At 58.2% G+C, this 26,206-nt stretch overlaps 1 protein-coding gene and 1 non-coding gene across 2 annotated transcripts in view; both read left to right on the forward strand.

Moving 5' to 3' along the window:
• The window catches only part of RCOR1 (REST corepressor 1), a 107,249-nt gene extending 85,428 nt beyond the window's left edge, over nt 1-21,821 (forward strand). Inside the window, exons 6-12 of the mRNA XM_045822946.1 lie at nt 450-568; nt 2,596-2,674; nt 6,936-7,130; nt 13,372-13,449; nt 13,663-13,720; nt 14,333-14,562; nt 17,735-21,821. Of these exons, the coding sequence (XP_045678902.1) occupies nt 450-568; nt 2,596-2,674; nt 6,936-7,130; nt 13,372-13,449; nt 13,663-13,720; nt 14,333-14,562; nt 17,735-17,776 (801 nt within the window). The 3' untranslated portion in view covers nt 17,777-21,821. The remainder of the gene's footprint in view (nt 1-449; nt 569-2,595; nt 2,675-6,935; nt 7,131-13,371; nt 13,450-13,662; nt 13,721-14,332; nt 14,563-17,734) is intronic.
• On the forward strand, nt 13-146 carry LOC123809034. The gene has a single exon (XR_006783910.1). It is a non-coding gene; the product is annotated as a small nucleolar RNA SNORA13 (small nucleolar RNA).
• Nucleotides 21,822-26,206: the final 4,385 nt, after the last annotated feature.

Raw genomic sequence — 26,206 nt, forward strand, 5'->3', positions numbered from 1 at the left:
GAATTGTTATGTTGCCTTTGTGTTGCCCGTTCACTTTTGGAAACTAGTGAATGTGGTGTCAAGAAAGGCGTAAACTAACCACTTTGCAGCCCTTTCCTGCCCTTGAACATGGAGTCTTCGGTGTAGCAGCTGCATAAGTAACAGTGTAAAAAATACGGAAGTTTTAAAGATAATCCCAAAGTTCTGTTGGAAGCTTGAGCTGTGTGCAAACCCTGACCCCTCTTCACCTGGCTTCACCCTCTCTCGTGGGCTGAGCTTCACCTGCACTCACCCTTAGCCATTCGAAGGCGAGAATGGATGAGCATCCCTTCATAAGTTGTTTTCCTTGCTGGGGAGGGCGACTTCGGACACGCCTGAGTATGCGAGAGTGACCCTAGTTAAGCGTATCTAAGCTCACCTGACTCTGGAAGGCCAGCTTTAAGTCTAAAGCCGCTCATGTTTTTGCTCAGCTCCCTGACAAGTCCATAGCAAGTCTGGTGAAATTCTACTACTCTTGGAAGAAGACGAGGACTAAGACCAGCGTGATGGACCGCCACGCTCGCAAGCAGAAGCGCGAGCGGGAGGAGAGGTCAGTGGTGCCCAGGGGCGCGGTCCCCGCTCGGGGACACGCTCAGTTGCTAGAATTCTGTGAGCTGGTGCACACCCAGCAGGGAGAAGCAGTGGCGGGAGGACATTCGAGCCAGACTCACACGAGCGTCCTTCACCTGCTGTCAGTGAGCTGTGCGGCTGCCGCGGGGCCGGGTCCCACGCACTTTTTCTCGCCGCTCTCCCTGCGGTCTGTGAGCTTCCGTTTTGAGGGCACGGACTTTCCCAGAGGTTCTCTCGTGCCCTTCAAGGGTGTCGTCTGTAAACAAAAGGGATCTTGTTTCCTAGGTTGAAATTTACTTGGGGTGCCTGTCTGGGTTCATTCGACATGTTTTCATGTTTGGTGTTCAGGGTGCCGCCGTAGTTCCGGTTTCCTTCTTCCCTTTCTGGCCGGCTGACCGCGCGCGCGTGCGTGTGTGTGTGAGAGAGAGAGAGAGTGTGTGCGAGTGTGTGCTCGCACGCGTGCACGTGCGTGAGAAACACGTCCTGGGGCCGTGGGACGTGCTGGGCGTCAGGCTGGCGGAGCGCAAGGACGCATCCTTGTCGCCGTGTCTGCAGCCCTCTGGGCTGAGCACCACGCCCTGGGGACGGCTGTGGGCTTACCCCCAGAAGGAGGCTCGGGCCCCAGCGGACAGGCTGGGCGCACACTCGGGGGCCAGGCTCCGCTCCGCGCCCCTCCCCGCCCGGCCCTCGGCTCCGCAGTGGGGGGCACCTGTGGGTAAGAGGCCGGCGCGCCACGTGAGCCCTTCGTGTTAGGTCGGTGCAGTGTGGGTGGCTGTCAAAAATCACATTTTCCACACTCTCTGCAATACGGTGTTTTTATAAATTGGTGACGATTTGGCCCCATCTCAGAAGACTTTTATGATTTCAAGTAGAAGAGAGTAACGCGGGGCGGACTGAGGGCTGAGGACCGCGCTTGCAGAGCGCAGGCCTCTGGGCCCGAGTAGGACGAGAGCGCAGCACCCGGACGCGGCTGCGTGGTGTCTGGTCTCCGGCACACGTGCCGGCGGGTCGGTGCTCTCGGCGCCCGAAGAGACGTGGCGAACCTGCTGAGCGGATTGGTTTTTCGCGTCGCAGCAACTTTGGATTAAGATGCTGCGTTTCCGCTGTGCGTCAGGTCTTGTTCACTGGGGGTGGGGGACGTTTGTCCCTGCAAACAGATGCAGTCTGCTCCGCTGAAACCAGAAGCTCATTCAGAAGGGGGGTGGGGTCTGTTGTGCCGCGTGGGACCCGGCAGCCCAGGCGGTCGCTGCCCCCTCCGTGAGGACAGGAGGGCCCTGCCGGGGGTCGTCATGCAGGGCTGTTTCTTCTCTTGCACACTCATTCCTCGGCCAGAACTTGGACCACCTCGAGGGGGCGGGGGGGGCGGGGAGAAGCGGGGAGCAGTGGGCACGGTCACTGGGGTGGGCTCCTCAGCCCGGGAGGGACGTGGACGCCGGGACGGAGCGCTGGCACTGCCGCTCGGCTGGCCTCCGCTGCGGCCGGCTGGGCGGACCGCAGGGCCCGTGTGCTCACTTGTCGTGCCGCTCTCGCCTGCCGCAGAGCTGGTGTCTTTGGCTTTAATTCCAAATACTGCCCAGAAGGATATGAGCGAAAACACCATGTCAGTGTGAGTGTCCTTTTTGAGATAGACCCAGTTTAAAATGCCCGTGGTCCCTGCCCCCACAGAGCTGTTGCCCTGCCCAGACTTGGGTGGTCCCGAGGGGCAGGTGGGCATCTGGCTCGCAGGGAGCTGGTTCCGGTGCAGGGACTTGACTCTCGGACAGTGTCTCAGGTGCGTCTCTGGGCCTAGTCTGGGGGGTAGACGCCTGTTTTAATCGTTGAGCTTAGTCATTTACACGCAAAGAACTACGGAATTGGTATTTTATTTGAATTGTAAAAATGGTTTTATCTCAGCAGTCTGAAAACATAATAATTTTGCATTAAACCTGTTGTTAAATCAATTTACTGCTTATATTTATATATTAGATAAAGTTAATACAAAGAAACATTGGGTAACTTCTCTTCCAGCGAGGACGAACTAGAAGAAGCGAACGGAAGCAACCCCGTGGACCTCGAGGCCGACCAGAGCAAAGAGAGCAGGAAGGAGGTACCGGTCTCCCCGTGGGCACACGGGGTCGCTGCTCGTTCTCCAGCAACCCTCCCCTCTTCCCGCTCCACTTAATGTGTTAAGTGCTAATCGTGTAAGGCACCCTAGTATGACATCTTAAACAATAACAACTTGGCTTTATAGGACTTAGAATTGTGTTTGCCAAGAAACCTGAGTAAAGGAAGTCTTTGTTTTTAAATTATATTTTATTGCTTATGCTGTTAGAGTTGTCCTCATTTTCCCCCTTTGCCCACCTCCCCCAGTAGCCCCACTCCCTCAGGTAGCCCCCCCCCCCGACACACACACACACACACACTGTTCATGTCCACGGGTCATATGTGTGAGTTCTCCGGCTGCTCCTTTTCTTGTGCTGCGCTTCACGTCCCCCTGGCTGTCCTCTGACCACCTGTTTGTACTGCTTACCGCCGCCCCCCTCCGTCTCTTCCCCCACCCCCCTCCACCCCCTCCCATCTGGCACCCATCAGAAGGCTGCCTGTGTCCATGATTCCGTCTCTGTTCTTCTGGTTTGCTTAGTTTGTTTTTTAGATTCAGCCATCAATAGATACGTATTTTTCCATTTTATCGTTCATAGTTTTGATCTTCTTTTAAGTCCCGCGGACATTTCACATAATAGTGGCTTGGTGATGATGAGCTCCTTTAGTTTCACCTTGTCTGAGAAGCTCCTTATCTGCCCTTCAGTTCTGCATGGCAGCTGTGCTGGGTAGAGCAATCTTGGCTGTAGGTCCCTGCTTTTCATGACTTCGAATATTGCTTGCCAGTCCCTTCTAGCCTGCAAAGTTTCTTTTGGGAAATCAGCTGACAGTCTTATGGAAATTCCCCTGCAGATAACTAACTTCTTTTCTCTTGTTGCTTGTAGGATTCTCTTTATCTTTAACCTTTGGCATTTTAATTATGATAGTCTTCATGTGGGCCTCTTTGGGTCCATTTTATTTGGGACTCTGTGCTTCCTGGATTTACATGTCTATTCCCTTCACCAAAAATTAGGGAAGTTTTTTCTTTCACTATTTTTTCAAGTAGATTTCCAATTTCTTGCTTTCTCCTCTCCTTCTGGCACCCCTATGAGGCAAATGTTGGACATCTTGAAGTTGTCCCAGAGACTGCTTACACAACTTCTCGTGTGTTTGCGTTGTTTTGTTTTGTTTTTTAAGATTTTATTTACTTCTTTTTAGAGAGGGGGGAAGGGAGGGAAAAGGAAGAGGAACATCAACCTGTGGCTGCCTCTCAGGCGCCCCCTGCTGGGAGCCTGGCCCGCGCCCAGGCACATGCCCGGACTGGGAATCCAAGGGTGTCCCCCTGAACCACACCGGCCATGACACTGTCCTCATTTTTGGGGGATTATTTTTTCTTCTTGTTCTGACTGTTTTTTTTGTTTGTTTGTTTGTTTGTTTTTTTCGGCTTCTTTATGTTCCAAATCGTTGGTCTGATTCTCGGCTTCATCCTGTCTACTGTTGCTTCCCTATGCATTGTTGTTTGTTTCAGGTGGTGTCCCCTTTGTTTCTGACTGGATCTGTTTCATGCTGCTGAGGTCCTAGGAAGTCTTAAGGGAAAAAACCTCACTGAAAAGGGACGGTTTGTCCGGGGCGGAGTCCTCGCCGCCGTCCTTCCCGAGCGGCCTGCTCAGGTGGTGACGAAGCCGCGGTGGTGCGCCCAGGCCAGAGCGAGGCTCCCCCCTCGGCCGTGTGGCCCCTTCCAGGCTGTCGCTGGCCCAGGGCTCCCCACGCACGGGCTCGGCAGGCGACCCCAGGGGGCTGGCAGGGCCGCAGCGCAGGTCCTCTGCTCACTCAGAGACAGCCACGCAGGTCGTCCAGGGGCGTTGGGGGTTTTTAGTGTCCAGGTGCAGGGCACCTGTGAATCCTCACAGTTGTGGGTGACTCTGTGAACTGCCCACAGGGAACAGTGGGGTGTTAGGATGATCTTAGCCTCTTGAAAAGGCAGTTGCGGTCTTGCATTATTGTGTCCGTTCACAACATCGAGTCAAGCGGAGGTGAGACCCCGAGTGCCCTCCGAGGAGACCCAGGGTTCCAGGGCTCAGGTCAGAAACCGCACAGCTCAGCACCGCCCGCCGCAGGCCTGGGCTGCCCCGCGGGAGCCAGGGGACAGGGTTCCGGAGCGCCTCTGCACCCGCGGCTCCTCAGCCGGGCTGGAGTGTCGACTCCGTTGCGGAGACGACTTCTCTGTGTGGCCGTGCCAGAGGTTGTGTAAGCGCGGAGTCTGCAGTTTTAGTAAAATCCCCGGGGCGCTCTGTCTCAAAAGGTTCCAGAGCATGAGAACAGCTACTTTAAGCATGGGAACACCAAATGGTGTAGGCATACATGAACTTTAAATTACATCAATACTACACGCTTTTTATAGACAAAGTGCAGCTAACCCAAAAGGGGAAAATGAAACCTTTTACACACACAGTCACTGAACTTCGTGGTGACTCCTTCCAGGACACATCCTCTGTGAAAAATACACGTCTGTGTCCGTGATTCTGAATACATACTTATTTTTAGAACAGTATGAAATGGAGTCTTAATATACATACAAAATTTTATAACCTTTCAAATTTACCTCGAACATATTTGATGACAAATACACTTGCATACACAGCTGTATGTTACTCCGTCACGCAAGTCTTTTGTAATTGAGTGAACTCACCTTCTGTGGGTCTTTACAGTCTTCTGCCCCTGCCTTTTGCTTTCATGAACAATGCTGGAAGGCTGATCTCGTAACTAAGTATCTGTGCATTTCCTTTTTTCCACCAGAGTTAATTTCTCGAAGTTGAATGTTGGGTCAGAGCGTTCTAGATACATTTGGAAGGTACAGAATGTATCACCAATAAGAACCTAGTTGTTCTTTCTTCGTGGCACTTTTGCCACTGATTTGTAAGAAAGTCCAGATACCAAGATTGTTTTAAGGGTTGGCTGAATTAAGATTGTTTTGGAAACTAAATTATACTTGTCATTTTTAGTAAGCTTTGTTTTGATGTATTGTCTTCTAGGTTCTTTTTTTTTCTGCGATTTATGGGGGGTTTTTTAGTAGTTTTTTATTGTTTTTTTGTTTTGTTTTGTTTTTGCCTATTAGCTTCTTCAGTGGAATATTTCAGATGAAAGAAAAGGATTTATTTTATATTAGTTTCTGTACTTATTTGTATAGCTTAATTTCTTTTGTTTTTTCCCCTACTCTTTCAACTGCCTTCTTGTTTTTTTTTTAATTGTTGTTCAAGTATAGTTGTCTCCATTTTCCCACCACCACTTTCCCCCACCAATTTCCGATTGCAGAAGAAAAATGGTTAAACTATCATTTTTTTACACCCTGAGCCATAGTCCCTAAACCTGGCCCATCGCCGGCAGGTGGTCCGGACTGAACCCGGCAGCTGGCACAGTGCCTCGTTCCCCGCCCGCCGCCTGCCCGAGGCACTGGTCCGTCCCCGCACCAGCGCTGGGGCGGGGCTTGCTGCCGCCCTCAGGGTTTCGGGCTTTTTAGCTCGGTCTGCGGGTCTGTCGAAGCAGGAGGCAGAGAGCCTGAGCGCACTTTCAGCTTTATCGGCATTTGCTGGTACTCTTGTTAATGCTCTTAACGAGATGAGATTACGAACAATTTCCTAAACTTGTTCCTAAAATGGGTACCAGTAAAATGTTAATCTTTCCTCGCCAAGATTTCACTGCATTCATTTCTGGAGGCTTTAGATTTAGAAAAAGCACCTTTAAAAAATTAGCAGTAGTCATGCATTTAAAATGACAGCATATATAGTGTCATACTGAATTTACATTTTTTTAAAACTCCGATAAATATGTGAAGAATTTAAATGAATCTTTATACATGTACTGAATTGTTTCTTTTTTTTTTCCTTCCTTCTGTGTTCATATGTCCGTCTGTATCACTAGAGACTGTTAGGATGAAATAGCTCCTTATTCACGTACATGTCCAGCCCAGCAGAAGAGTGCAGAGTTGTTCCTTCCTGTGCTACTGCTGGGAGCTGAGACAGGCTCTGTCCCAGGTGGAGAGGGGGGGACAGTCGGGTGTGTCTGTGCCAGAAGGGAGTGCGGCGGCCCACTGCCGAGTGCTTAGCCAAAACTCAGTAGCCGATGTTTCTGTCCGTGACACACCTGTTAGGATTTGTGATGGTCCTTATGATGTAGCCTGGTGTGTGTCTTAGATTGTGTGGGGCCATGTTAGGGAAATCATGCTTATTACTGTTCACTTGCCATTTTAATTCTTTTAACATCTCATTTATCAAAATACATGTATCATGCAGGTGCCCCCTACTGAGACAGTTCCTCAGATCAAGAAAGAAAAGCATAGTACTCAAGCTAAAAACAGAGCAAAAAGGAAACCTCCAAAAGGGATGTTTCTTTCTCAAGAAGATGTGGAGGCCGTGTCTGCCAACGCCACTGCTGCCACCACGGTGCTGAGACAGCTGGACATGGAGTTGGTGTCCATCAAGCGACAGGTACCCGCAGCCCGTCCCGGCTAAAGTCCTCCAGAGGTGTTTCTGCCGTCTGTCCACTGATCTCCAGAGGGCGTTTGGTTTCCGAGGAAACCGACAGAAGGTCTTATTCCTGGCCGTGGATTTTCCTTCAGTTCAGTCGGGAGTTGATGTTATGAGTGTGTGCATGTAAATGGTGCGTGTGCACGCTCACCGCTTTTCACACTGCGGACACGCACCGCTGACCCCTCTCGTGCATCAGGAAGGCAGCGCCGGCCCTCCAGTCGGCGGCTCTCGGAGCGCAGCGCCTCCGCCTCCGCAGACGCACCGCCCCTGCCCTCTCCGGGTGGCGGCCGCTGCTCCGGCTTGTACAGCCGCGGGCTGCTGTTGCCCGTTCTGGGATGTCACATAACAGTGACACGGGGCGGTCTCTCTCGTGTCCACATTCCACTCAGCACGTGAGATCCATCCGTGCAGTATAGAGCCACAGTTCTTGTTCCTTCTCACTGCTGTGTGCATGTCCTACCAAGTGCACATTTGGGTTCCTCCCCACTTGTGGCCATCACCAATCATACTGACACGAGCACGTTCACATGACCCGCGGTGCACTGTCCGTGCGCCCTTGTTGGGTCTGTGCCGAGAGTGGAGTTGCTGGATTGGGAGTGTGCCTGTGTCCCGCCTTAGAGAGCAGTGCCACCCAGGTGTCCAAAGCGTCGTCGGGCCAGCCAAGTTCAGTTGCACTGTGCCAGGTTCTCATACTTCTTTGTGGGGAGTGGTCCTGTGCATTGTGAGAGCCTTACCAGCATTTCTGGGCTTTACCTGCCGGGTGCTGCTAGCGCCCTGCCCCCTCCAGCCGTGGTAACAGAAGGGCGCCCAGGCATTGTGAAGGTCCCCCGAAGAAGGGGGACACAGAGTGCCCCCTTCCCGTTGGAGGCTTGTCTTTTCACTCTGCTAATGGTGTCTTTGGTGAATAGAAAATCTTAGTTTTAAGGAACTCCAGTTTCTCATTCTTATCTCTTGTGGTTAGTGCTTTTTTTTTCTTCAAAAAAATTTTTTTTAGGATTTTATTTATTCATTTTTAGAGAGGGGGAAGGGAGGGAGAAAGACAGGGAGAGAAACATCAATGTGGGTACCCCTTGCTGGGAACCTGGCCCGCGGCCCAAGCACGGGCCCTGACTGGGAATCGAATCACTGACCCCTTGGTTCCCAGGCCGGCGCTCAGTCCACGGAGCCACGCCAGCCAGGGCTGTGGTTAGTGCCCCTTGAATTCCATTAAGGACGTTCCTTCAGGTCATGAGATACTCTGCCGCGTGATCCCAATGTTGTTTTGCCTTTTACACCTTGATCTTCAGTCTACCTGGAAGTGTGTTTCTGTGTCTGTTGTTACATGTGGGGTCATTATCTGTTTGATTGTTTTTTTATGTGGATATCTAGTGACGTGTGGGGCCTTTGTTTTTAATCCGTTGTCCACGCGTATGGTCAGGTTCGGGGTTCCCAGTCATTTCCCGAGGTCCGTCTGTCCGAGCATGGACAAGCTCTTCCCCAGTGTGCACGTCCACTGTAGGAACACCACACACCTGTCTCGTGCAGTGAGTGCTTCTCGGTTGTCTGGCTCTTCGTGGCCCTCTGTCGTTCCGGGTAAAATTTAGAATCACTTCCTCAATTTCCAGAAAAACAGTTCTGCTAGAATGTTGATTGGGATTGTATTGAATTTATAGCTCAAAATAAAGAATTAACGTCTTCTGACCCATGAAATGATCCACCCCCCCCACCCCCCCACACTTGCAGAGCTATTTGCTGTCTCTGTCTTGTTTCCTAAGCACAGGTCTTGCATATCCTTCGTTAGAGTTAGCCCTGGGTATTCGGTGCTTTTTGATGTCCTTGTAAAGGATGTTGTTTTTTAAAGTAATTCGTTTCTGCTTGTTTATGGCTAGTATGAAAAATGGCTTGTTTTGCTCTTTAATTTTGCATAGTACATTGAGAATGAAAATTCTGAGTACCCTAGTGTTGTCCCTCCATGTGTCAGGATCCTCTCCCTCCCTCCGGAATTCAAGGCAGACTGTGGACTGATGGTTTACTTCTAGTTTTTGCTGCTTTGACTTGTGGATCTTGGTGCTTCCCTTGGAAGGTGAACCACAAGGCCAACTGTCATTTCAGCGATGGAAAGAGTGGGTCACGGGCCGGCCGGTGCAGGGAGACAGCACAGACCGGGACCAGGCGGCCTCGCAGAGCCCGAGCATTGGCTGCTGGTCCTGGCTTGCTGGCACAGCTGCCCTCTAATCTTGGGAGAATCGCTTAATCTTCCCGGGGCTGCTTTCAAACGAGGGGATTAATCCTGGCCCGCTGGCCTCCCAGGACCGGTGGGGGCCGCTGCGGGAGCACACCGCCGGAGCTGTGTCTGCGCCGGGAGGGCTCGCTCCCATCAGGGCTGTGAGCCCTGGGAGCGGAGCCTTCTCCTCTCCCTCTGCCAGGGGACTCGGCGCCCTCTGCCGCGTGTACCCCTGAGGCTGGCTGCTTGAGGGCCGGGAGAGAGAAAGAGACCCTTCTCCTCCAGAGCCGTTCCTGGCTGTGCCGTAAGATAGCTACGGAGAGACTCTCTGGTTTCCAGAGCCCGGACCAGGAGCAGGCGATTTTCACTTGGAGATGGCTTCTTGAAGTCCGCGCTGTGGAGGAGAGGAGCCTTCGAGCCCGCCGCCTGGGCCAGGGGGGCCAGTCGTCCGCGTCCCACGGCCTTTCAGGGCTCCTGCCGGCTGCGGTCTGGACCTGAAGTAACAGTCAGCGACACAGTGACGTTTGGTTGTGGAGGGGCTGTTCGCCTGGGAGTGACAGAAAACCCGGGTCGTAACAGCTCAGACAGACGGGGCTTGTCTTTATCCCGTAGCCAGGAGCCCCACCGCCGGTGGGACGGCGTTGGCGTACCTGTCCGGCGGTGCTCCTGGGCCTGATGCCCTGGTTCCCCTCGGCACCCTCCCCTGATCGGCCTCCCACCTCGCTCGTGCACCTGCCACTCCGGAAGCTGCGGGAGCCGCTTCGTGGCCCTCATTCTGCATTCAGGGCCGTGAGACCAGGAGGTGCAGGCCAGACTGCGCCCCCTCCCCGCCCTTTCTGCTCCGCCAGAAACTCCCAGACTTTCTGCACGCCAGGGCTTCGCAGCACGGCCGCGTGGACCTGTGAGGGGCTGGGAGCGTCAGGTGACCGGCCAGGGCAGCCCGAGGCCTTGGGTCTTTCTGAGTGCGGAGTGGGGCGGTCTGACGTCAGGGAAGACTCACCGGACACACCGCCCAGCCGGAGAGAGGTGGTCGTGTGCGACCAGGAGGGCCACGGGAGGCACCCGGCCACCTCGACGGCCTTTTTTGTAATCCTTTAAATGCCGATTATTTTCGTGTGTCCCGTTTCTTTTCTGGCTTGTTGCCACTCTGGCTTTCTTTCCAATTGGTATTAAGCTGGCAACTACCCTCATTCTTGCATGAGTGAGCACTGGGTGTTTCTACTGGGGAAAATGCGTCAGAAACAGAGGGGAGATTGGTGAGGTTAGAGCTGACCTTCAGCTCAGAATGTGTGGATGTTTTGCCTTACAGTCATTTGTTTAATTTTGTGCCTTTAAAATTGATTTTAGGGAGACAATGCACGTGTTCATTCAAAAACGAAAAGTGCTAAGGGTCGAGTGCCCCCAGTGCTTGGCACAGAGACGCCCTGCTCCTGAGGGCCAGGGAAGGAGCCCCCCCACCCCGGCCCCGCTTGTCCAGGGGCCGTGCAGGGTTCGGGAGCAGCAGTGGCGTGCTCGCGTCTGTCTGTGGGCCAGGCAGGGGGCTGAACGGTGAGGCGCAGTGAGTCACAGCAGGTGTGTGGGAAAGACAATCTGTGAGAAAATGAAGACACGGCAGCTGATCGGGATTAGGCTTGTGGAGAACAGACACGCCGCCTGCTTCTCCTCCCATGAAGGCCCCTGGGCATCTACGCTGTGTGGTCGGTGTGGAGCCCGACGGCAGTGCGGGCCTTGGGCACCGCGCCTTGCGGTCCTGCTGGGCAGCTGGGCCTCTCCCGCCTGCTCCGCCTCTCGGCTCCGCTGGGCTCTGTGGGCGGGGCCTGTGTTCTGTGTGGGGGTCGCTGTCATGATATTGGGGGGGGGGGCTGTGCACACCGAACCTCTTTGCCACCACCCCCTCCTTCTGGGCTGTCTCTTGCTGGTGGTTCTAAGCAGGTCAACAGAAGAGTCCAGTTAGATGCTCGTAAAGGAGACAGTGGAGACCTCCAGTTCTCGGTACCCTGTAGATTGGAGCATCTTTGCTCTTGGTGTTTTTATTTCCCTTAGTTTATTTACTTGTTTTCTTCTCATACCTTTATAAAGGTTTTTCATTGCTTTAATCGTCCAAAGAAGAGCCTGTATTTATTTCCAGGGCTTAGGAAAGGAAAAAAGCCCTGGAAAAAGGAAATTTCAAAATAGGTCTCAGTGAGGCCCGAGTCAGGTGGGCGGTGGGCCCAGGCCAGACTCTTGCTCTCACTGGGGGTCACTTCCAGGGGGTGAGGACGGTTCTCCCTGACTCTCTCAGCCAGCCTCCTCTGGGCCCCGTCGGCTGGCCGGAGGACTTGCCAGCTCTCGGTCAGCACCGTCACCCCGCACCAGCTCTTGGTCGCAGGGGATTTCACCGTCTCCAGGAACTTTCTGTGGGTGGCGTGTCCCATTTAGAGCCCGGAATCCCTCCACTGGCGACGTGCTGTGGCGAGTGTGGTCAGTCGGGTCACACTCGAGGGTGTGGAGGTTGGTGGTGTGGAGGGGGCGGTGGGGGCTCGTTAACTGCAGTCAGCCAGGGCTTCAGCCTGTCATCTGCGGTGACGACAGAGCTGCCACACTCCAGCTCCTGTCTCTGTTCCTCCCCGGCGCCACGGCCTTGGCGACCCCGCCGTGGTCCGTTGGAACTCTCTCCGGCAGCTTGCTGTCACCTCCTCGCCCTGGGTACTCTGCAGGCACCGCCGCAGGTTGCTGCTCACAGGCCCCTCCCCCCGCGGACGTGGTCGCAGGCCCCCGTGCTGCCGAAGGGCAGTGTGCATGAGGGAGCACGCCTGACGTCCGGCTCGCGGGAGCCGGGGCTGTGCTCTGCTGTGCGGAGGCGGCAAAATCCAAGCTTACACCTGTCGGCGCGGCAGGTGGTACGGCGACACCAGGACTCACAAGCTCGGGCTGAACGTCCTTCTGGCAATGAGCAACGGGTACTGATGACAGAGGGAGATCGTGCAGGCGTCCTTAGTGGACTGGGTCACACACAGAGACATTTGGCTGTCCCAGGACCACTCTGTGGTTTGTGAGACTTGGTGGACCAGAAAGATGCCTTTACCCCGGGCTTCGCCGCGAGGTTTCGTGCTCTGGGGGCTGCGGGGGCTTTTCCTGAGCTCCTCTGCGAGCAGGCTGCCGTCGGCAGCGGCCTGGAGGCGACCGGGACAGGCTGCAGGCAGAGGTATTTTCCAGCCGCACCCTTTTCTGCCGAGGCCTCCTTTCTGCCTCCAGCTCTTCCCGATACCGGTCAGTACTCCCCGCTGTCAGGTCCTCCTAGATCAGTTCACACGGGTTCGGGAAAATTGACTGTCTGATCACAGGAGAGCCAGCAGCCGTTTTTGACACTGAAGACGTTTCGGACGGTCTGCACGCCCATCCGGTGGAAGTTCCAGCCCTCGCTTTCTGTCCCCTGGACCGTCCTCTCTCTTCAGAGCTGCTGGTCAGCACAGGCTTCTTAGTGTCCGTGACTCGGTCCACTTTTCCTGTCATAGTACGTGGGTGCTTTGGGAGCCAGCAGGCACGACCAGTTTCTCTCCAGGGTCACTGACCCTTGCCTCAGGTGCTTCCCTGGAGTCAGATCGCTTTCTCGCCGCTCCCCCTGCGGGCGCGCAGCACAGAGCACGCCGAGGAGCTCAGGGAGGGGCGGCCCCACGCTGGCGCTCACAGGAGGGGGTGCCGCCCACGACCCTGCGGACTGGCCCACCACGCCGCACCTCGCAGTGTTTCATTTTCTTTTTGACGTCTTTGTTTTTTAAGATTTTATTTATTTCATTTTTAGACAGGAAGGGAGCGAGAAAGAGAGGGAGAGAAACATCAATGGGTGGTTGTCTCTCGCACGCCCCCTACTGGGGACCTGGCCCACAACCCAGGCATGTGCCCTGACCGGGAATTGAACCAGTGACCCTTTGGTTCACAGGCCGTCACTCAGTCCACTGAGCCACACCAGCCAGGGCTATTGTTTCATTTGTAAAATAAAAATCTTTTCTCTTTTAGATTCAGAATATTAAGCAGACAAACAGTGCTCTCAAAGAAAAACTCGATGGTGGAATAGAGCCGCACCGACTTCCAGAGGTATGACCACGTTAGCATCGTCTCAGAGTCATAGCCCGGTGTTCTGTGTTTGAGTGCAATATCCACGTAATACCCAGGGCACACCTATTAGAGAGAAAAGTGTGAGCGGAGTTTTATAAAGCTAGTTGATGTTAAAACTCTGATACGAGAGGAAGATTGGTTAGCTCTAATAAGGACGTATGGTGTGTTAACGTGGCTCATTTGGACACACAGGTCACCCAGAAGAGTAACGCGCGCTGGACCACAGAGGAGCAGCTCCTTGCAGTACAAGGTACGGTGAGGTCCTCCCCCCGAGCCGTCAAGAGGCGGGGGTCCCCCCCCGCGCGCAGCACGGCGCCCCCGGCCGACGAAGATTCTGGGAGGACTGAGTTCTCACGGCGGACGGCACTCAGCCGCCCTCCGGCGTTACCCGTGGGCTTGGCTCTTTCCCTTCCTGGGCCTCACGAGTTGTAAAAATTAGCGTGCCGGTTTAAAGGTGTGAGTGATTCACTTTAGCAGCCGTGCGTTGGGTTGGGTGTTGAATCGTCAGGAAGTACACAACCCCGACAGCAGACCGAGTGTTGGATTTGGGGGTGTTCTAGTCCTGGGGACCCTGAAAAGACAGGTGCAGAATGCCCACAGCCGTGGAATGAGTGCTGGATGATTTCAGTTTCCACGTGACGTCTGAGGACAAGGTGCCGATCTCCAGGTGACGGGGTCCCCCGGACTCCGGTCGCCGTCTACAGGGTGTACCCGGGCTCCCCTTCCCCTCTGGTCCAGCGCACTGAGGGCGCGCCGCTCTTGCGGGCCTGCACCCCGCCTTCCCTGGACGCGAGTCAGGCTCGGTTGCGTGTCTTCTCTTTGGCTTTCTCTCGAGTGAACGAACGCTCTCCTGTGTCCGCAGCCATCAGGAAGTACGGCCGTGATTTTCAGGCCATCTCAGATGTGATCGGGAACAAGTCGGTGGTACAAGTGAAGAACTTTTTTGTAAATTACCGACGTCGCTTCAACATAGACGAGGTTTTACAGGAGTGGGAGGCGGAGCACGGGAAGGAGGAGAGCAACGGGCCCGGCGGCCAGAAGCCCGTCAAGAGCCCGGAGCACCCCATCAAGGTCTCCGACGAGGACGACGAGGTGAGTCGGGCGTGCGGCTCTCCCCACCCCCCGCCAGGCGGGCGCCCCCGTCCCCGGGGCGTCCTCGGGGGTGAGCTGGTGCGGCGGCGGGCCGGTTTCTGCGCTTTTGCTCCGTCGGGAACTCGACTTCTGCCTGCAGATCCGTGTGTTGAGCTCATTTAATTGTGTGTCATGTATGTGGGGGGCTCCCCTTTGAATCCCTGGACACAGTCCCAGTTTCACCCGGGTTCCTGCAGCCGCAGAATGCATGCACTTCTTTACCTGCGGTCACAGCTCTGCTGCGGGGCAGTGCGTGGGAGGCGCCTGGGGAGCGTTGACAGAGCTAGTCCTGTCGGGTGTGTGGTCATCTCACGGTGAGGCCGACAAACTTCCTGGTGAGTCTGCACGGCCGGCCAGCCGGGGCTCCTGGCCTGGCTCTGCTGTCTGCGTCTTCCAGCCGTCGGTGCTGTTCAGAACTTGGAGGTTGATGGGGACAGTCCTGGTGACGTGGTTGGCTGGAGCTCCCAGGACGGTGGCCCCGATTCCATGAGCCCAGTCAGTGGAGATCAGGCAGGAGGCCTGCTGAGGCTGCAGGGCTCCATCTGTCACCACGCTGCCTCCTGTGACAGGGCCGTTGCCCACGTGTCGCCTGGCCCACCCGGCTGCACAGCCGCCCCTCGCTCGTACAGAGGAGTGGGGGGGCTGGGCCCGGGGAAGAGTTCATTGCTGTCACCCTGTGTTTGCGCTGTTCACTGACACGGGAACTTACAGCTCCACTTAGCTTTACGAGGGAAGTCACTTTCCCACCTGAGCCTTCCAGCGGCCACGTGGGAGTGACTGAGGTGCCTGGTTCTCCGCTCCGGGCGCCCCTCGGAGACCCCGGCCGGCCTGAGCGTGGGGGCGCCCACTGGCCAGAGAGTGCTGGGACGTACCGACTGTGTTAGAATCAGACGTTCTGGAGCCTTCTGCCGGAACAGAATCTTTGTGGCAGGTGTGCAACATCTGTGGCATCGCCAGCGTGGGTGGGCCCGCCTGCAGCCCTGGGGCACGCGGGCACAGCGGCAGAATGCGCGAGTCCTGGTCTCGGGCCCCGGTCGCGGCGAACGGACGTCCCCAAGTCCCGGACGCTGTTTAGGAAGCAGTAGAAGGGGGGGTGCCCGTGGGCAGGGCAGCAGAAGCCTGCAGGAAAGAGCGCTCTCTGCCGTCGGCCCTGGGAGCAGGGAGGACAGGGCGCCGCTCCCTCCCCTCTGCGCCGCCGCCGCCGCCGCCACCGGGCTGGCAGTTCAGGGCGTCCGTCCTGGTGCTCCGACTTTCCTTCGCCTCTTGTTTCTGGTTCGCGCACAGACAGCTCGGATCCGTCCGCTCCTTTCTCTCTCTTTCTGGTCAGCCCAGAAGGTCCGTCCTTAGTGCCGGTCAGCTCGGCCCGTGCCCCGTGCCGGTTCCCCGCCACCGCGCCCACAGGACTCTCTCCGCCACCGCTGGTGTCGGCACCCCCAGCAGCGGGGCTGCGCTTCTCCTTGGAGGCCGGCCTTCCGCGTGTCCACTCTCCAGGAAGAGGGGCGCCGTCTGTGTCCAGTCTTCATGCTTCCTGAGAAGCCGTTCTCCTTTCTCGCCACTTAAAGCGCGCGCGGCCCTGGCTGGGTGGCTCGGCTGCAAGGAGCGCCGCCCCGGCGACACCCGGGGGCTGCGGCATGCACGAGGGCCGACCGCGGGCGCGGAGCTCAGCGGGGCTGAGAGGCTGATGCCCCCCTCTCCCTCTCCCTCTCCCTCTCCCTCTCCCTCTCTCTCCCTCTCTCCCTCTCTCTCTCTCCCCCCCTCTCTCTCCCCCACTCGCTCCCCCCCTCTCTCCCCCCCCTCTCCTCCCCCCCCTCTTTCTCTCTCCCTCCCTCTCCCTCTCTCTCTCTCCTTCTCTCTCCCTCCCTCTCTCTCTAATGAACGCATTTTAGAAAACGCCGTCCACACGCACGCCCGGATCTCCCTTTCTAGTCCATCTCTCTCCCTGCTGCTTACAGCACAAGCCCACCCGCGCCACCCCCCGGTTTTCCGTTCCCCAAGTGCAGAAGGAGCTTGACTGCGCGGCCGGCTGCCTCTCTGTGCCCGACCGCAGCTGCTGGAGTGCCGGCCGGCTCTTGGCCCCATCCCTGCGCAGGGCGTGGGGTCCTCGAGGTTCCACACTCATGTTCCTTTCAGGGGGTCCGGCGGCCGAGCAGGCTGTGTGCAGGGCCCGGCCTGCCCCTTGCCCTCAGAGTCTGTGTTGGTGCCGCACGGATGGGGAGGGGGCCCCAGGGCGCCAGAGGTCCCGTTGTGGGGAGTCCTCACGTAACACCCCAAGAGGCTCTGCGAAGACTCCAGTCGGCGCCGGTTCACCACAGGCTGATCGCAGAGGCGAGAGTGGGGAGTCCCCAGGCGTCTCGTCTTCCCTGCAGGCGAAGGACGTAGACCTGCTCTTTCCTGCAGGGCCGGGGGTGGGGCTGGGCTGGGGGGCTCAGGCAGAAGCTGACCGGCCGGAGGGGGCACTAGTCACAGGTGGGGGTCGGTTCCGTGCGCCGCCGAGGAGGGTCCTGGTCTGCGCTGTGCAGCGGTTTCTGCGAGCCGGGTTCACCTGAGGGAGCCCGGAGCCCAGGGGTTTGAGCTGAGACGTGCCTGACCTTTAGGTTTGGGTCTGGGATCTGGGTTTGAAAACGAAGGTGGAAAATTAAGACATGCCTGGGAAGCTTTTACAGAAGATCCCGCCGTCTCAGGGGTCTCAGGGCCCCTGTGTCCCGGCCGCACCGGCGCTGCTTGTCGGCTCGGGCAGTTGCATGGCAGCCCCTCCAGCCGGCGCTGGTGTCCCTGAGCACGACTGTTTGCCAAGGATGTGCCAGCTGCCCTTTCAGGGGCTTTATCTACTCCTGTGCAGTAGACACCACTGTTGTGCACATTCTGCAGAAGAGGGGAGGGGAGTTCAGAGAGAGTGACTTACGCGAGTCTGCACAGCTGGGCAGCGGCAGAGCCGGGGTCGGAGCCCAGCACGTCTGGTGCAGAGGCCACGCGCTGTCTCAGCACAGCCCCCTCCCCCCGCTGCCTGCAGAACCCGTCCGTGTGCTGTGCCGCGTGTTGGCCTGCCGGGGCAGGCCCGCCCCCTCCCACCTGCAGAACACCAGGCCTGTGGTGTTTCCTGCCCTTTGATTCTTGTGTCTTCTCCCTTCTTCAGGCTGCTTCCGTCCTTGACGTCAGATACGCATCTGCCTCCTGAGAAGCTCCGGTGGCTCCAGCACTTGGTATGGATGACTGTGTCACCCAGGGTATCAGGTATTACCAGACATCACCTAGCCATCTGCATCCCATCTCTGTGGACAAGCAGCTATAACCAAAAAAGGCATACACTTCCGGTCCTGTGCTGCATCTGCCTTAAATCTTCGCTCGTTCCTCTGTGTCGGCGCCACTCCCCGGAGAGCTCCGTGCATCTCCCCGTCTGCGTGCGTGCCGGGGCAGGGGTCACTGGCCCGCACGCGCCTGAGCCTGGGGGCCGCCCCCCCGGGTGGAACGCCAGAGCCCACCGGTGGCAGCTCTTCCCGTCAGCAGCCCCAGAGCAGGCGGCCCACCCAGAAGGCACGACGCTGCTCCTGCATGGCCTGCGGCTCCTACTTTGTGCATAACGTCATTCCCAGAGTGACTGCGACCCTGCTGGCCTTCTAGAAGTTTCTCTTGTTCTTTCCTGAGGCATCCACCTAAGCGAGATCATGCTTTTTTGGAAATCACAGTATACTGGCAGACTGCATTATAACCTTCATTGTGCCAAACACCCTGATCCAACCCTCCTCTCCCTGACAGGAGGGTGAGACTGTGGTCCGTAAACCCGGTTAGCCGAGCCCCCCTCGCCCCCCCCAGTCGGTAGGCGCTGGTGCGCAGCAGCGCGCTCTGGACACGCAGCCAGCGGGACGTGGACCTCGGCGCTTCCTGCCTTCGGCTCTCGGCGCTGCAGCCCCCGGGTGGGCGCCTGCCCCCCACCCCCGAGTCCCGGTCCCCACCTCCACCACCCGACTCCAAGAGATCTGGTCCGTACCACTGTACCTGGTGCTTGTACATTTGGAATTGGTGCCTTCTCCCTCTGGCAGCCACGTTCTCCGTCCTGTTTCTGTTCCAGTGTCTCATTTCTTCTCTGCCGTCCACTGCTTGCCAAAGACGCCGCCGCCGGGGCCGGGGTGGGGGGCTCGCCGCAGACCCCGACCGTGCAGACGCTAGGTGTCAGGCTCGCTGGACACGGGGCAGCAGGCCAGCTGGCGGGGCTTTCCAGAGTGCACGTTGTCCCCGTCCCGCCTGGCCTTCCACAGGTCACTCCACACACCCCTCGGTCCTGCGCGTCCCGGGGGGACCGCAGCACCGCCCTCTCTCTCCACGGCACAGTACAGGCCCGAGCAGTGCACTCTGCGGGTTCTGGAGGGGCAAGACGGGGAGGGACAGTCCTCAGAGTGGCGTGTGCTGCCTTCTGGCCGGACGGGGGACAAGGGAAGCGTCTCATCCACACCCGGAGACTTCCAGAGTCACTTCTCTCCTCTCGGCAGACCGTGGGCCTGCCGAGGGCTGGCAGGGTCGGACCGGCCACCGGGACCTGACGTCGCCCATTCCCTGCCCACAGTTGGCTCGGCCTGCACCAAACAGGCTAAAGGAGCTTTTTGTTTCGTTTTTGCATCATTTAAATGTTTCTCCTGCTTTCAATACCAAAAAGAAAAAAGATGCAGATGCTTTAAGGCGGCATAAACAGAATTCTTAAGAACTTAAAATATGCAACTAAAATTCGATGTGTTTTGACTCTCAAGCACCTTGCTTTTTTTTTTTTTTTTTTTTAAGTCAGCTGACTTTCTCTTTAGAAAGAGGGTTGGCTGAAATCACCGGTTTTTGGGAATTGGATGTGTTTGTTGGGAATGGAGACAAAGGTCATTCAGAAGAAGGGAGGAAGAGGGGACTTCCCCGCTGGCGGCGTCTCGTCCCTGCTCCGGGTGTCTGGGGGCCAGGCAAGAGGGGGAGGCGGGCAGAGGGCAGTCACGGCTCACGGTCCCGCGTGGGCGGGGGCAGAAGAACACTAGGGCGCGCCGAGCCTCGGCGTTCCTGGCGGCGTGAGCCCGTGGCGTGGTCGCAGGCGGCGGAGCACACGGGCAGGAGCGGGCCTGCGTTTTGCACATCGCTGCTAGGGGACCCTAGGCGTGAACAGAAGAAACTTGAGTCGTTCCTTCCTCCTCCTCGTGGCCGCCTTCCTCTTCGCAGAAGCAGGAGGCTGTCTCCTGCAGGGGTTCTCCCTCCGCCGGTCGGTCTGTTCCTCTCCTCCCGCCCAGGCTGTTTTCCTTAAGAACCGCCGATCCCTTCTGGCAGCGCTGGGGAGCTTGTCCTGGTCCTCCTGCCGCGTGGTGGGCACGCCGCAGCGCCAGGCCTGTCTGCTCTGCACCACCCGCCCTTGCTTCCTGGCACCACACGCCCTTGGGTCCCGGAGACGCCCTGGGCTGGTCTTCTCGCCGGCGCGGCAGCTGCCCGGGCGCTCTTCGGGGGAGAGGGGCGCGTCGTTTCCCTGCGCCAGGAGGAGGAGAGACGGCCGTCCTTGCCCGCCCGCCTTCGCTGTGGTCTCACGCACACGGTAGCACTGTGTTTTCCACCGTTCCATTACGCTGTCTTTGCAATGATGTTGGAAATGCAAGAAATCACTTTGCTTTAAAAGTGAAGCGATCTGGTCTTATTTGTGCGAAGACCCTTTTAAACATATCAAGACTTGGGTGCGTCAGCAGGTCGTGCTTGGATGTGTCAGGGTCCACGGTGACAACTGCCTCGGATGCAACGCTCACTTAAGCTTTGTCTTCTTAAGAATTATCAATGTGAATGTCATAATTATATATATATTTTTGTGGAAAATTTCTCCTGAGTATAAGTTATTGTGGAAAATATAGTACCATTGAAACAAATGATAGTTTTAGTTTAGAAATCCTAAAAGATATAAATTGTATTGCATATGCATTAAAAGTTTGTCTTATTTAATTTTATGTAGATGTGTAAAGTGTTAGGTAAATTTTTTTCACTTATCCATCGAGATACCTTGTTACTTGAATATTGTGTTGGCTGGTTTGAAACAGCGATCAACCCCACGACGTAGCTCTTCTACCCAGAGAGCGGCCCTGCCCGCGCTGCGCCGACAGATGAGCGGCGTGGGGGGCCAGAGGTCAGTGCGGCACCCCCACGGCGCCGTCTCCGTGGGTGCGTGACCAAGACACCAGTTCCGTGAAATGGTTCTTGACAGTTTTTAACCTGTAAGACCCTTTGATGGTCGCAAACCTCCTATCGAAAAATGAATATGAAAAACTAGTTGTTCTGCAACTTAACTATGGTGGACTAATTAAGCAGTTGTTTTCTGTGTATATAAAGTTTCCTCAAATGCCACACACCATCGTAAGTGTGCTCATTGTCACTTTAAATTTCAGCTGTCCCTGTTTTTGTCTGAATATCAGATGTACCATTGGTATAACTGCACACCAAAAACAAGCCGAACAGTGCATTACACTAACTGGACCCCTGCTTACGTGAGCACAGGAAAGGCGGAGCCCACCCAGTCGGGACCCTCGCTGTCTCTTGCTAGCCCGTTTCCAAACCTGCCCACCCAGGGTTCGAGCTCTCACCGTCAGGTGAGACTTTGCCTCCACTGACTCCAGGACGTTCGCTCACGTGGGCGGCCTCGCGCCGTGCTCCGCGCAGGCGCCCTCTGCGGCCGGGCCTCCGCCGCTAACCCTCGCGGAGCGGAGCGCAGCCGTGGCCGCGGGACAGTCCGGAGGACGCGGCCCGGCCTGCGCATGTCGCCTGGCAACGAGTGTTTACAGTCACCTTGGAAACCGCGGTCTGTCCCGGAGCGGAGAGTTCCATTATGTAGACTTATCAACTTTGCTAAGTGCTTTTTAGATTGCTTAAAACTTTTTCAAGATTTTAAAAGATGTATAAGGTTAAGTTTGCAAATATAATGGAAATGCTGTATATCTTTTGGAGTGGTAAAATCCACACTGGGATTTTAAAGAGAAGATGTTGTAATAATGCTGTGTAAGTAATATTTTAATGTCTCTTTTTGCCTGTTTTCTATCTCAGTACATTCATTATGGTGAATGTTCATAGCATTATAATTGCTTAGCCACTGGGTAATGACATTTGTTAGTGGAGATTGGAAAATTTATTTGTGAAATTCTGCAGAATTCATTTTTCTATTTCCAATATTTGCTGAAGTTAAATAAAAATTTTCAAGCCATTGATGTAATAAAATACGAAACAAAACAGTTTCCTGCACCCCCTCTCTCTGTCCGAGCACGGCCCCGCCCAGCACGGAGTGGGTGCTTTCTGGCCTCGGCCGGGCCCTAGGGTGGGGGGGCGGGGGGGCGTAGGTTCCCCGGAACTGCCCCGACGGGGGTCGCCCGGTCGGGAGCCTCCTGTCTGGCCCCGGACGCCTTCAGCGCCCGGGCCCCACCCCTCTCGGTGGTCCCTGGCGGTCTGGCCGGGAAGGGGAGCCGAGCCGACGACGATTGCGGGGTGGCGTGCCGGCCGGCCGGCGGCGCTGCGGCCTCCTCTCGGCTCGGGGCCCGGCTCCGGCCTCCGACCGCGGCTGTGCAGAGAGGGGCTGGCCCGCCACCGCTGTGCCTCCCCCGGTCAGCTGAGAGTGGACGCGGCTGTCCTCCCCGCGCCTCTTCGACCTCTAGCCCGTCTCTGCATCTTCCCCTGCTTCAGCTGGGACGGGGGCTTGGTTGGGCGACCCCCCCCCCCCCGGGAACCCTGGCCGTCCGGTCCCGAGTTACCCCAGACGGCCCTTCCACGTGGCGCCCGGGTCCCTCTCTGCATGTGGTCGCGTGGTGTGTCGGCCTGCTGGTGGTGGGACGGGTGCTCCCACTGACCTCGCGGAGCACCCCAGGGCGTGCCCAGGGCTGCCAGAGGGCCTGCGAGGAGGGGGGGACATGCTGTCGCCCCCGTGTCATTGAGGGACGTGACTCGGGCGTAGACAAGAGGGAGCACGTGTGGGGGCCGCAGCCCAGGGCTGTCCTGCCAGGAGGTGGGCGGAGGGGGAGGGCAGCGGGAGGGGGGGGCGGGCGTGCAGCAGGGGGAGAGGGAGGAGGGGCCCGCTGAGGAGGCCAGGCCGTGCCCGAGGCCGTGGGGAGGGGAGGAGGTGGGGCGTGGGCCCCGGTCAAGGGCCGGGGGGAGCACGGGCCAGGCCCCCTTCCTGCAGACGGGGCGGAGGGACACCTGTGCACAGGGGTGTCCCGGCCGCCTCTGGCGCTAGTCGCACGTGGTCCGCCGGCCGGCCTCGGGCAGGGGACGAAATGGAGGAAGGGACCCGAAGCACAAGTGAAGACCCAGTGGCAGAAACTACCGCGCATTTGGGGGAATTTTGGTCCCAGATCCGAGAACGTCAGTGCTCCTGGAGCAGCGTGAAACCCACGTCCCAGGGAAGGCAAACGGGAGAGCGGAGCCCCACGGAGCGAGGCCCGCACCGAGGGCCCCCCCCCCCCGGCCCCCCAGCCCCCCGAGCAGCTTCCCTGGGACAGCGGGGGCGGGGCGCCGTGGGGGGGGCTGAGGTCGGAAGCCGCCCAACGAGCACTCTCTCCGGCAGAGCTTCCGAAGGACGGCAAAACACGGAGCTTTTCCCCACACGCAAAGGTGGAGAGCGCGTGCCCTCGCAGCCCCTCGCCGTCAGGAGTGTGGGGGGTGACTGGGCGGCGCCCCGGGGCGCGGGGGCGGGGGAGCGGGTGGTGGCGCGGCAGTGGGCGTGCGGGCCCCAGGCTGGGGGGCTTCCGAGGCCGGTCCGAGGCTGGCTCGTCCTGGCAACGCAGAGGCGTGGCTGTGTGTGTGTGTGTGTGTGTGTGTGTGTGTGTGTGTGTGTGTTTCCTGGCGTCCAGCCGTGCTTGGTTCACAAACCGGCCCCTGCGCTGTTTCCCGTGTCCAGGCGACACCAGCCGTGGCTGCTCCAGCACGGTGCAGCGCCCCTGTCCCCTGTGCCGTGCTCCACGTGACCGCGTGGCTGTTCTGCAGCTGCCGGCGCGTCCTCCTCAGTCCGTTCCACTCAGGCCCCCAGCCCTGCTCCCCTCCGGAAACCCCTGGGGTTAACCCTGACCTGAGGACACGTTCATGGACTTGACAGAGAGAGAGATCAATCAACCCAATCAGGTGCTTCCCACGTGCGCCCCGACTGGGGACTGAACCCACCACAGGGACTGAACCCACCACGCGCCAACTGACAGCCGCCTGGCCAGGGCTGACGATCCTTGGCTTATTGTTTGCATCTGCATCTGTTTGTTTGTTTGTTTCTTTTGTCGTTTACAAATAAATTCCGCCCTGGCTGGAGTAGCTCAGTGGATGGAGTGCGGGCTGCGAACCAAAGCATCGCAGGTTCGATTCCCAGTCAGGGCACATGCCTGGGTTGCAGGCCATGGCCCCCAGCAACCGCACATTGATGTTTCTCTCTCCCCCCACCCCGCTCTCTCTCTAAAAATAAATAAAATCTTCAAAAATTTTTTAAAAAATAAAATAAAAATAAATTCCGCGTTTAAGTCAGGCCCTGTGGTGTTTGTCTTCCTCGGACTTGCTTCAGGGAGCACGACAGCCCACGCCCTCTCGGCCCACCCACCCCGCCAGGAACGGCGAGATTTCGTCCCTCTTTGTGGCCGAGGGACAGGCCATTGCACACAGGGACCGTGGCCCCTCAACCGGCTAGTCCACCGGTGGGCGCGTGGGCGCTTCCACATCGTGGACATCGTCAAGAATGCTTGAGTGAACGTGGGGTAAATATACATCTTTTCAAATTAGAGCTTTGAGTTTCTCTGGCTAAGAGCCCAGACGTGGGATCGCTGGGTCAAAGGGCAGACCCCTCTGTGATTTTTGAGGAAACTTCACACTGCCTCCCACAGTGGCCGCACCAGTCTGCACGCGCACCCACCGTGCACGAGGGCCCCCTCTCTCCCCGTCCCGGCCAGCGCTGGGTTGGTTTCTTGACGTCCGTCCATCCTGGCGGGTGTGAGGGGACGCCTCATGACGTTTCCGTCTGCATCTCGGTGGCGATCGGTGTCGCCGAGCTTCCTCTCCCGTGCCTGTGTCCGGTCGGGGGCGGCCCTCGGCCGAGCAAGGTGTCGGCACAGGACACGCTGTGCCCACCCCTCCCCGGGGCTGGCGCGCAGTCCGGTGTGGCCCCGGGGAGGCGGAGTAAGGCCTGCGCCGTGAGCACGGGCCCTTGGGACCACCCGGCCGGGGTGAACCCACGGAGACCCTGTGTTCCAGAGACCACCAGAAGTGACTGGGGGTGTCGAGGGCCCATGTGCACGTAGGGGAGTGGGGAGACCAGCCCAGTGACCTCAGGGCCGTCCCTGTGCCCCGGGCCTCCCGGCAGCTGGGGTGCACAGTTCCCAAGCAGCCATGTTGGGGGACCCTGGGGGCAGGCACAGGGAAGGGGGTCCCTGTGCCCTCCAGCTTGGCCGGGAGCTGTCGGAGAGCAAAGCTTTGCCCCCCCGGGTCTCAGTCCACCGCCCACCCCCCGAGGGGTGTCAGCTGTGCTGCTGGCCGATCGGGGACCAGGAGGAGGAGGAGGACCACCAGTGACACTCCAGCTGCCCCTCCACTCTGTGCCCCTCCAGCAGGCCGCTGTGCTGGGCGTGTCCCCGGGACCCCCGTGGCCTGGTTCAGGAGGGAGCAGCGGCGGCCCCAGCAGTGGAGGCTGCGCAGGGGCAGGCGGCTCGGGCTGCTTCAGGCACTCTCCCTCCCCGGCCCCTCCCGGGAGGCCGGACCCAGCATGGAGAGCGGGGCTCGGGGTGAGACCTGTCTCGGGGGGCATCCCACGGAAGCACGTCCTGAGGGTGGGCCGAGGGCGGCTCCTCGGGAGGTTCTGAGGTGGCAGAAGCCCCAGAGACTAGACTGCCCAGGGCCAGCCCCTGCCGTGCCTGCCCGGGGCCTGGGGCCGCAGGGGTGGCCAGGGGCAGACCCGGGCAGGACAGGGAGGGGCGCCCAGGGGTCCCAGGAGCACGCACCGCAGGCCCCGGCTGGCGGCTCCTTCCTGCCAGCCGCGGCTTCTGGCGCCGGGAGGTACCAGGTGGACGGTGGCAGAGATCTGGAGCCGCAGGGTCCCTGAGAAGAGGGGCCCCGTGGCCATGGCTCCACCCCCTGCCCCAAACAGGTGCTTCAGGGCAGCACCAAAGCCCGGGTACCAGGCTGGCGGGCGGGGGGGCGGCTGAGTGCGGGAAGGGCGGGGCAGTGCTGCGGAGCCTGTGCAGAGAGGCCCGTGGGGCCGGGGGACAACAGTCTCCCTGGGGCTGGCTGTGCCAGGCTGTCAGGGCGCCAGAGCGAGGGCAGCAGGGCATTCACGGTGGGGATCCCGAGGCGGGCACTGTGCCTCTCCCAAGCCTCCCGTCCCCCTGGCTGCACTGCCCATCCTGTGTGCATCTCCACACCCCCCAGGCTCCAGTGCCCCCGGAGTGTCCACGTCTGCTGGCCGAGCGTGGGGACGCCGCCTGTGGGCCGTGGAGTGCAAGGAGCTCCTGGCTGGCCAGGCCGCGTGCCTGGTGCGCGTGGCCCCACAGCGGGGCCCAGCGGGTGTTTGCGTCTGGAGAGCCAACAGCAGCCTTGGGGACAGGGCTGGCCGAGGTCACGCTCCACACCCCGAGTCAGCCCTTGGACTCGCCCGCTGCTC

The sequence above is a fragment of the Phyllostomus hastatus genome, unplaced genomic scaffold, assembly GCF_019186645.2.
Source record: "Phyllostomus hastatus isolate PE091 unplaced genomic scaffold, TTU_PhHast_1.1 phas_scaffold_501, whole genome shotgun sequence".
NCBI classification, from domain to species: domain Eukaryota; kingdom Metazoa; phylum Chordata; class Mammalia; order Chiroptera; family Phyllostomidae; genus Phyllostomus; species Phyllostomus hastatus.